General features: G+C 33.2%; 1 protein-coding gene across 1 annotated transcript in view; it reads right to left on the reverse strand.

Moving 5' to 3' along the window:
* LOC130446871 (succinate dehydrogenase [ubiquinone] flavoprotein subunit, mitochondrial-like) overlaps positions 1-11,578 on the reverse strand; it is a 137,438-nt gene extending 125,860 nt beyond the window's left edge. Inside the window, exons 1-2 of the mRNA XM_056783377.1 lie at positions 11,534-11,578; positions 7,904-8,081 (exon numbers count right to left, since the gene is read on the reverse strand). Coding sequence (XP_056639355.1) covers positions 7,904-8,081; positions 11,534-11,578 — 223 coding nt within the window. The remainder of the gene's footprint in view (positions 1-7,903; positions 8,082-11,533) is intronic.
* Positions 11,579-12,020: the final 442 nt, after the last annotated feature.

Here is a 12,020-nt window from a genome sequence, read left to right on the forward strand (position 1 = left end):
ATTTTTCAGCTAGTACATAACTATTTTATCGCTGCTAATTTATCTTGGAAGTCTTGTTTAAGTGTATGCACAGACGGGTGCCCTACAAAGGTCGGCCGTTTGACAGGATTTCCATCACTTGTAAGGAATGAAAATCCAAATATTATATTCACTCATTGCTTCCTTTACAGAGAAGCTCTGGCTGCCAAGTCTTTGGTCACTGAGCTTGAAGAAATTGTTGTGAAAATGGTAAACATTATTAAAAGTAGGCCTTTAAAAGCTAGAATATTCAACAATCTGTGTTCTGCTATGGATGCTGAGTACACCCAGTTGTTGTTGCACACAGAAGTAAGATGGCTATCCCGCGGACGTATCCTGGAGAGATTCTATGAACTCAGAGAGGAGTTACTAGTATGCCAGTTTTCTTGGTGATGACTCCTGGTGTACTAAAGTGGCGTTTTTAGCCGATATATTTAAGAAATTGTATTTTTTGAATAAAGCCATGCAAGGAAGCGAGAGAACATTCTCACGTCTACAGACAAAATCAATTTATTCCAACAAAAATTTTCTTTGTGGATATCTAAAATAGAAATATAAGAAACATGGGATATGTTTGAGATCAAAAAATATTGCCACATTGACTTTGCAATATCGTTTTGAACAGTCTTCGTCAGCTTGAAAATAACAAACAAATATTTTCCATCTCTTGATGTATCTTCAATAGACTGGGTGAGAAATACTTTTATTGATTCTGCATATGAAACTGCATCTCTTAGTACTGATGAAGAGTGTGGCCTGATTGATGTCAAAAATGATCGTTGTCTTAAGCTGCAGTACTGTAAATTAGTTGAAGAAGCTGAAGCCAAGTCAAAATAAAAGAAAACTAAAGTAAATGTAGATATTGTATCCATTTGGATCCCTCTAATAAATTAGTTTCCGTTAATCTCAATGAAAGATATGAAGGCGATACTCCCGTTTGCAACTTCATATATCTGTGAGGCCGCATTTTCATTTATGAATGCCATCAAGATAAAAAACCTCACTGCTAATAAATTTGGAAGACATGAAGGTGTGCTTGTCAACTATTCAACGAAGAAAGGATCTATTATGCTAAATAAACTTTATTAAATTTTATTTTGTCCTGTAATGATTTTGTATTAAAATATTTGTCTACTTGACTTCAGTTTTTTTATATAGTTTCAATTGGTAATTTTTTCAGATAAAGCTTGTTATTATCAAGTGTAAGTATTATCATTTCATACTATATAAGAGTATGTATAATATAATGAAATACGCTAATCAAGTGTGCCGTGGCTAAATGAGGATTAAAGTTAATGTGCCGTGACGGAAAAAAGGTTGGGAATCGCTGTTGTAGACGTATTGTCATGATGGAACAAAATCCTTCTTTATCATCAAAGCAATATAATATTGGCTGATTATTATTATCCTTTCTAAATAATCAATGGATTAGATCACTGTGTCCATAACCTTATGGATTGAAAAAAGTATTTGCTTTCCTGAGAGGACGTTTCTCAAATGAAGTCTAAAGTTTCGACTGTAGTTTTTTGTGTACATTTCTTTCATTGTTTAATGCGAACCACTTCTGATCATCCTCGTACAATACATAAAATTTGTTCAAATTAATACCTTATTATGTTATACATCATTAAGGTTGTTGTATGTTTGATAAGATATGATCGTTTTAAAAAAAATATTATACAGAATGCAATATTCAATACGAATCCCTAAATTGATTTTTCCAAAGCCGGTTCTGAAGTTTAATTAATACCAGTCGAATGCTTGGTAATAGTGTACCTACTGCATCATTAAAAAAATTGAGCTGTATTAGCTAATTGAAAATTATAGTCAATTGTACAAATCACCCTGTGAACTAATAGAAGAGGAGTTGACATTTTTAAGTAGCCGCATGCTGTCTTTCCTGAGGGAGTCTTCATATGCAAGAAGTATGTAAGTTCCTGGAAACTTACTCTGTATAATAGTTTTCCCAAACAAAGTCAATAAAAATTTTTCTCATCTTATAATTAATTATTTTCAATATCTTGAACTAAAATCATATCTCGACAACAGCCTCACGAGTTCACCTTCCTCCAGGCGCTTATACAGCACCACAAGGCGCTAGCCGTATTCTGGAAGATGTACAACTTTTGTTCTATTTCACTTTCCAATTCACTTTTAATGATGATTTCATTTGCTATTTTACTATGGGATTTTTTATTATTAGGTGAAAAGAAATCATATTTTTTTACACATTGTATCACGAACTGCTTTCACAAATACCTTCCGTGGCATTCAAGCAAGCTTCTTATATTATTTTAGAATATTTCGAACACACAAATACGAGGATGTATTGATATCTAGTTAGCCTAGACCAGTTCCATGCATAAACAATATATTGCGTTACCATAGCAACGAACAATAACTTGTTAGAAGTGTCAGTGTAAAGTTTGACGTCAAAAAAGTAAACCAGAGTTACGCAATAAAGTAAAAGAAAAAAGATGTCCACCAAAATTGAGAGGTAAGCAGATTTAAGAGGATATGCTTAATACCCTTGGTGATCATTGTCCTTCGTCTACGAACATGGAAAATTGGACTGCAAGCTTCGAAAGAGGTAAATTTTCCATTGAATATGATGACCGATCGGGAAGGCCAGTTTCTGTGTCAGTCCTCTAAAATATGGATGCAGTTCATGACATGATTTTATCAGACCGTCGAATTGGACTAAGCCGGATATCTGAAGCACTGGATATTTCATACGAATGCGTTCATCACATAATTCACGTTAATTTGGACATGATAAAAATTGCTGCAAAATGGATCCCCAAATGTTTGAATGTTGAACAAAAGCCTACAAGGGTAAAAGCATCGCTTTCGATCTGTACTCGATTTGAAAACGATGTAGACTTCTCAAACCGAATTGTTATTATGGATGAGACTTGGGTATATGACTACGATCAAGAAACAGAGCAACATTCGATGGAATGGCGACACTCTAGTTCTCCAAGACCTAAGAAGTTTCGTGTCCAAAAATCTGCTGGAAAAGTTCTTGCTCCAGTTTTTTGGGATTGCCATGGAGTAATCATGATTGATTTTTTGGAAAAGGGTGTTATTTTGTTTTTGCAAGGCAACGCTCCTGCACATAAATCTCATGTTGTCACGCAAAAAATTCGTGATTTAGGGTTTGAATTACTTTTTGATAATAACGGGATGCTAAGCATTATTGTTTTGAACATCACCACTCCGCTTGTCTTTATATATTTGTAGATGTTTCCTATATTTCATTTTATAGCCATTTTTCTACTTCTACGTTCTTCTTAAGAGAAGATAAAATTGGAGGTTTTTGTTGTTTAATTTTAACTAGTATGTGTATACCTTCACTGTCTTCTGCTGGAACAAAAATAGCTATGGAATACAGCTCGGTTGTGATATCTCTTGGGTAGTTATGACAGGCAAAAGAGAGGGCGAAGCTATGACACGACAAAACGGGATGGTTACTTTATCTGCAATGTGATAGGATAGGATCAAGACTGCCACAAAAGAGCTCGGAATGCATTTCGAACAATTTCACCGTAAGAAATTAGAAACGCCACTCAGCACGGTTTTTAAGAAGAATCCATAAATGTTTGGAAGTTGGGGGCAACCATTTCGAACATTTACTTTAGTTTAATTTTTAGTTTTGTTCTTCTCCTAATAGTGTAGTGTTTTTAAATATTTTTTAATTGACTAGAGTATTTTAATTTTCGATACGTCAACTTTTGTTGTTCGTTGTTTGCCATCGGCATGTGACAACCTAACCATGAATATTTCAGTTTTTTCAAGTTTCTACAATAACTATTAATTTAAGATATATGAACTAACCAACAAAGTCCCCTTAATTTAAAGCGTAGAATCGAATGGTAAATAGAAAAATGGGGGTTCCCATTTGAAAAAATTAGGTTTTCGAAGTTTTTAGATAGCGAAATTCTGCACCATTTTCTAAACACCCTATATAAATTTTCGTCAAAGTTTTCGCAGATTTTTAAAGCTGAAAGTGTTATTTATCCAAATTCCAAAAATATTAGACTTGACTCACTTAAACTTAGAAATATAATTTTTTTAGTGGAGGGCTCCATGTGTCTAAAAAATTTCGAAAATGTGAAATAATTAAAAAATGGTGGACTCATATAAAGTTATATTGAAATTTCGCATAGATCCAAAAAATTTAATAATAACCATAGCATTCCGTTTAAAATAACGAAGTTTCAGAAAATTGAAATTATTTTAGCTGAAACAAGCATTTAGAAAAACCCATGCAAGAAAATTTTCAGAACACTAGTCGCAGTACTTGTTCCAATTCCCATTAAACTCGTTTTGTAAAGTTCCAGAAACCCTATTAATTCCTTTAGTTTTCTATCAACATCTTTATAAAATTCTGTAATAATACGAATAACGTATTCTTTTTGTAAATTACGTTTTCAACGAATTTATATTATTTAATTCACTTGAAAGAACAAGAATAACGTTACAAATTAATGTGTTCACTATGTCAGAGAGTAAGTAATCCATGTATATATCAATCCCCAATGAATTAAGAGGACATCTAACCCTGATTTGAAGAAAAAGATTAAAAATTTGAGTAATAAAGATAAACTATGAGCATTATTACTCCATTCAATAGTATTAGCAGAATGTCGGAACAGCTGGTAACCAATAATTCAAATTTGATTTACTGAGAGTTCTATCGTCCTCTAATACATTTTAATCGCCAAAGCTATGAAGAGATCGGTCTCTCTATTAACGATTATAAAATCACCGATACTAAACCACAATTTATATGCACAATAGCGGAGAAGGATCTGTAGTGGACAGGTTCTGTTTGAACAATGTTATTTTATAGGACAAAGGCTGAATAATTTATTGTGTTCATTCAGTGGTTGCAGCCGCCGTAAAGGCGGACTTATAATCGGTAAGAAAATCTATAGTAACTAAGGAAAAAATAATTTTTCTTTTATTAATATTGAATGCTGCAGGAGGAGTAAATGAAAACTGCTCTGCGAAAATTCATAATAAATGCAATGTAGATTGAAATTCCATAATATTATTCGATCAATCTAAAACCGGATGTGTAGCGATAAGTTAAATTTCACTCCGTGCCGTGACGTGCCATACCGTGGTCTTCATTTGGGAAAAGAAATCTGCAGACGAAATTCTTAATAAATTAAAGGAGGAAATACGCTGCGTATTTAAACATGAACGGCAACGTGACAATTTGGGGTCCTTCATATTGTGAAGAACTGGTCGGTCACGAACCAATTCGATGAGAAGTTCGTCTTTCATATTATAAAAAGAGGTATACACAGAAAATATTGATGTGAATTGTGCAAACTTCATTTCACGGTACGTCACGTCACTTCATAGCACGGATATGTGTGAATTGACCTTTAGCCCCCTCAGAAGTAACCATGGGGTAGCCTATGAAAAAACGTGTTTGCAATTGAACTCCTCCGAACCGGCTTGACCGATTCTCATGAAATTTTGTGTGCATATCGGGTAGGTCTGAGAATCGTTCCCCTTAATGTTGAGGGTAGTCCATCTCTAATTTTTTTTTTATTTTTCAGATAAAATTATAAACTTTATATTACTGACTTTATATTACTTATTATTATTATTACTCTCAATTTTTCACCACAGATATACGATAGGATTGCAAGATGGCAATCGAATATTATTTTAGTACGATAAATTCTTATTTATAATTTGAATTTTCTTCTTGTACCGATCGTAGCAGTGACTGTTATACTCTCATGTTAATTTTACTCTCATCGTCAATTTATCATTATGTTTCAGTGCAATCATTATTTGTTAATAACTGAAAATACAGTAATTTTTTCTTACTTTCTTTTCTTACTTTCATGTAAATAAACACGCTAACAACAGCCATTGTCGTACCTGTACATATTGTACTCAACATTTTTTGCAAATAGTTTTAAATCAAAACAGAAACGTATACGTGTTTAATCAATATACATATTCTATTATTGTGAAAGGTAAGTCAAATAGTGAGCAAACGAATAAATTATTGAGTCACTATTTATCACAAATAAGTGTATTAACTTGATTTATTTACAGGTTATATGTACATTTAGCAAAGCCAGCAAGACTTAAAGGGACCAATTTGAGTTGTCGAACTATCAAATATCAAGCATATAAGAGCACGAACATCAGGCGAACAAACTAATGCGGATGTGCGTGTGAGCACGGCGCAGTTATGTCAATCACAATCACAAAAGGCACGAGATGAACGAAATTAACAGAGACAATTAGAATGAAGAGAAACGCGAAGATTCATAGTAAACAGACGTTGACCAACGACGTCGACAAATTCCTCGAGCAATAACATCAGATATATTTCTTCGACTAACATTCCAGTATGAGCCTGATGTAGAATATTTGGCTCATTTCAAAGTCGTTATTGGACAACTATGTGTGGCATATTCTCGCCCAATTGATAGTAAATATATGAATAATTATTTTTAATGTCTAAACAGCTATAAAGAATTTTAATTTGAAATATATTCGTTACTTTAATAAAGAATACTTTATTAACCTAAATAAAGCATACTTCCATTGTCTATACAACGTTTTCTATTATAAGTACATCCCTATACACTTATAGAATGTAGGTTATTTTTATTGAACTAGAAAAATATTTCGTCGATATAATTTATATGGCAGAACAACGTTTGTCGGCTCAGCTAGAGATACTATAAAAATACGATGCAAAATACTATAAAAATACTAAAAAATACGATGAAAATAGCATATATTGCTGTGGAAGATTCGAGAATCAGTACACAAATTTTGCCACGTGGCACAATTCTACCGGAATTGGAGATGCATTGCCTACCGGGCATCATGGCCATAACCCTACAGGAAATAAGGTTTAAACCAGAACTGCGTAAAGGCTAACTTATACCACCTCTCCTGGAGATCAATTTGCCATCAAGTACAACCCGACGCAAAGATCCATTGGACGAGCGTGAAGCTACTCCATCCTGTTGAAACCATGTTTTTTTGGTTATACCCATTAAACTTGCAGTTCAGGTACAAAGAAGTCGTCCAATATCTGCGCATAACGCGCTGAGTTCGCTGTTACTGTGACCCCTTTCATCTTCAAAAAAATAAATGCCTATAATTCCTCGCACTGACTACGCAGCCCTTACGGTCACTTTTGGTTTGTGTTTTGGATTGGTTGCACTCCAGTAGCAGCAATTTCACTTGTTGATGTGATCATTAAGATAAAAACATGATGTTGGTAAATAGAGGCAGATTCTACTTATATTAACAGGAGTTCTATCAAAGTACTGCCGCCTCGACAAACACCTGAAGACGCTGGACCTAGCAGATAATGCGGCGTGCAGGTTGTGTCGCTCAGACAATTGAAATCATCTCACAATCTAGACTTCTTAAAAGGAGTGGGATTAGCTGTAAACACTGGAATCTCCAGTATCACAGCAAGAAAGGGGGACACAATAGATCCTTTGGGTCGTAGTGTATACGAGACCCCAAATCAACACATACATACATACCTAAAACTTACTGAAATGCATTATATATAGGAATAAATCAAATAAAATCAAGGTTTCCAAAATTACTGTTATAATAATGATAAATTCCTTGATAGTAAATAATGCAATAGTTCTAATTCAGTACTTAATCTCTACTCTGGTAGAATAGAGATAGACTGATTAAGATACCCCATATAATTTCAAAACTTTCAGAGCGCAAGTAAGGGAATCAAGCGACCACTTTCCCATATTTATATATCAACTATCTGTGGTGAGAAAATGTTAAAAGATAAGTAATCAATTATTACTGAAACGGTTTGCAAATTCCTCAATTTATCAGTATTAAAAAAAAAACATACTTAAGGCGGCATTCACTCCTCCTTGTGCTGCAACAGTGTGAGATCTTGTTGGAAACAACTTGGTAATACAAGCAGTTTTAAAACCATGTTGAACCAAACCATAAACTGCTCTTAATCCTGCTCCACCTGCTCCTACGACAACGCAATCGTACTGATGATTTATTATTGGATATTTTGCCTGTAAAAGAAAAATCGAATTCAAAAACACGATCTTAATTTATTATCTAATCCGATTGAAACCGGAAAAATTGTAATTAATAGCTGAATTCACAACAGATAAAATGGAAAGTTACAAAATTTTGGATTGTTCAGTCAGTCTAAAATAGAAATTGAATAGAAAATTCTCGAGAAAAACTGAATAGAAAGTATCATACCAGAACAATTATTATATACATTTATAAATCAATAGAAAATAAATATTTCTTCAAGAAAACTAGAACATCTGGCATCTCTAATATGCTATAATGAAACTAAAGTGATCACAAAAAAATAATTTCGCCCCAAAAATCGTGGGTTATTTTCGATATCTACTACGTTGTATAGTGATAGCTTTATGTACTTTTAGTAGAGCAAAAAATTTCCTTATGTGATGTTATAATTGGAAATAGGTCTTACGAGAATTATTTTAGATCGTACGAAAATGGAGTCCCGAGTTAATGTTGATGTAAAACAAGAGACATCAGTCAATGCTTCCTGTTATGAGAAATTTCGTCGGTCGGGAAATGTGTTGGGTGGGTTTGGTAGGCCAATAACTGTAGGTTTGTTCCAACCTCCAAGTCGGGACCGTACTTAGAACGGTTATCTGAGGCGTTTATAGGTATTTTCTGTTCTTGTTATAGTCCTTGCTATCAACCAAGTATCGAAAAGACAGTCTTTGAAACGGCTCACAAACGCTACCTAAGTTGGTTGGAACGCAAAACAGAATCGTTCGTATAACAGTAACCGCCCGGTTGGAACACGTAATCTCTATTGCGCAAAATCGTCACCGTACCATGGACGGTTATTTGATGGATTGGAACGAACCTTGTCAGAACAAACGAGATTCATAGACGTATTAGACGGAGAGCTAGAGCCGAAAAATTATAGTCATCAGTAATATGGAGTTTTCTACTGTAAAACATGTACAATTTACTTGGTAAGGGGGGTAGCAATAAGGGGTGAAAGTGCAAAATTTTTGGGGAAAAAATCGTCATCGATAATATGCTTCAAAATTTTCCCAGTTGAAGGTCTTAACCCAAGTAGTTGAAATCCCAAAGGGCTGACAGATAGCTTGGTACAAAAGGGGTGGCGGATGAGGGTAAAGAGGGTGAAAATTTTGAAAAAAAATCGTCATCAATAATATGTCACTCATTTGGACCACTTAAAGTTGAATCCTCAAGGTGTGCAAACCCAAAAGGGCTAACGACAGTTCGGTTGGTAAACGGGGTCAAATAATATCCCGAGTGCGTATCTATATAAGCGTATTTTCTAATTTTTCAACTTACTTATTCAACAGACATATACATATTTAATTTATTTATTTTTTTTTTTCAACATTCTTATGCAAAATAATTGAATTTATTTAATTAAAGTTAATAAGCCAATTGTTAGACAACCCAATATCTGGACATATTCCGGTTTATGAATAGAATAATTTTTAAATAAAAAACGTGGATGAAGGAACTTCTCAATACAAATTTTTTTTATAGTTTTAATTAATTGTACGATAAAATAGATAAAATAATATTTTTAAAAAATTAATAAATTCAATTTTAATTAATTACTAAGAAATTACTCTTGCAGAATTAATTGCAATACCTTCTGGATTATTTTTAGTCCTCTGAAGTAAAATAATTATCTAAAATATTTGTGGATTTTTTTTGATAAAAATAAAAAGTGTTATTATTTTTGGTAAGATTATAATTTTTTCACAGTTACTTCTCGTTACTAAATTCTAAAAATTTTAATAAAATTCAAAAATCAAAGTAAAGTAATAAAAAATATTGTTCATTTAATGAAAGATTTAATTGGCCACCTGAATATTCTATAAAGAAATTTTGGGAACAAAGGAATTATATTTATAATTTCTTTACAGAATAAATATCATAATTTTACTTTTATATTGAAATACACTCTAATCTATTATCACATTCATTTTTATACTATAGCTAATATCAATCTCATCATCAACTGGCTCGTCATTAATCTCATCATCTGTTTCACTCTCAAGAACAATATCACGAACAATCTATGGCATTTGAAGTCCATCAAGCCAGTTAAATTTATAAATATTGTTTTCTGAAAGTTCCCAATCATGTACTTCAATAACAAGTTCTATTGAAACTTTTCCATAGGCATTCATCTAAATACTTGTGATATAACGAGCTCTTAAAGAGTGTTGATACAGTTCAAATTGCGATGGTGGCAAAGTAGAAACATCAAAATTTTTTACGCTTTTTTTCTAAATGGTTCATTCAAATCTTTGAATTTATATCGACGATTAAATAATGTTAAACGTACGTCATTAACTTTTATTTTTTATTTTTTTTGTAATACCTATGCCATACATATGACAAATTAATGTTTCTATCACTTCAAAAACTTCCTCAGTATCACAATCAATGTCACCAAGAGCATAAAATGCATCCCGATACCGATCAAATGATCTCATTAGGTGAAATGGTCGTTTTTTCCTTTTTCTGTGAAAACTTGAATTGTAATTACAACCAGTCATTGCATGAAACCCAGCTAAAGCTTTACACAATCATTCTCCAAAGTTTTCGTAAATTATACAAATATCAATGTAATGTTTTTTCCAGCTGTTCCGGTTTCTATCCATAGTTTGGATTTGCTGTTCAAACGATGCAAATTATTCATGATAATAACCAGTATATCCTTATCGGAGCATTTTATGAGTATGTTGCTATCTTTCTGTAGTTGGCGCTCATGGTAAATTATTTTGCTGCTTCATGAGCAGGGCAACTAAACTCCATTTTTATTGACGAAACGAAATTGACGTACAATTCTTACTTTGCAGAAAAGGTGCAACTTCATCATTAGCCCAAAAGGACAAGAAAACTTGAGCCCAAGCTTCTTTAAATTTGTTGTTACGAAGTTGTTTTACTAATTTGTCCAATTTTCCGTTATTATCGATGACGATATCCCAAAATTTTCACCCTCTTTACCAGCGATGGGGAAACTACGGCCCGCGGGCCGTCTCCGGCCCGCAAAGCGTTGAAATCCAGCCCGCAACCGATGAAACAAAAATCAAGTACAGCTTTTTTATTAACAATTGGCAATAATGGAAGTGCACGTCACACATAAAACAACATGTTATATACTGAATCCCTCGTTACTGCTTAATATTTAAGAGCAGCAATCAAGGTATCTACCAGGATTGTAGAATGAGCTTAACGAAGCGTCCTCTGCAAATAAGCTCTCAATAAATACCTATATTCCCAAATATTCCATTATATAAGCATATTCTGTCTTTGGTTTTTCAACTGAGATTGGTACAAGATTGCTCTAAATGATAGTGACTATGTCTTGTATTCGAAGAACCGATTTGTTAAAATGGTAAGGATTGTATTTAATTTATAATTTGTTTACTGATGTATATTTCTAGAGATAGAACTGAGACTTGTTACATACTCTGGTCTTCACGACTACTCCTATATCTAGGGGTGGAAGATGCATTCCCCACTTATTATATATCACAAGAATTTTGTACAGTGGCCATATAGTATGTCCAACCTAATCTTCAATTGTTCAAAGCCATTAGTTTCTTCATAAGGTATCGTCTGAACTACAATTTATTTTATTTTAGAAATGAAATTTTGTTTTATAGTTCTTTATCGAAATATCGTACCAAGTTTGAAATATTTTCATCCATATTAGCAGAAATATTGTGCTTCGTAGTCGAAATATCATCATTTGACCAGAAATCGAAGGGATTAAGGTAGAAGCCTCGTTTGTAAATAGAAATGTTTCTGGATCAAAATCATAATTTTCAATTGTCTCTTTGAGCCTTTCTAAAAATTCTTCTTACCAGATGCCTCAAAAGCGTAATTTTAGAATTCTACTGTCACTGCTTCCACTTTCAAGTCGCTTAGTCTCTTAAACATTTTTATGTAACTAT

The sequence above is a fragment of the Diorhabda sublineata genome, chromosome 7, assembly GCF_026230105.1.
Source record: "Diorhabda sublineata isolate icDioSubl1.1 chromosome 7, icDioSubl1.1, whole genome shotgun sequence".
Lineage (NCBI taxonomy): Eukaryota > Metazoa > Arthropoda > Insecta > Coleoptera > Chrysomelidae > Diorhabda > Diorhabda sublineata.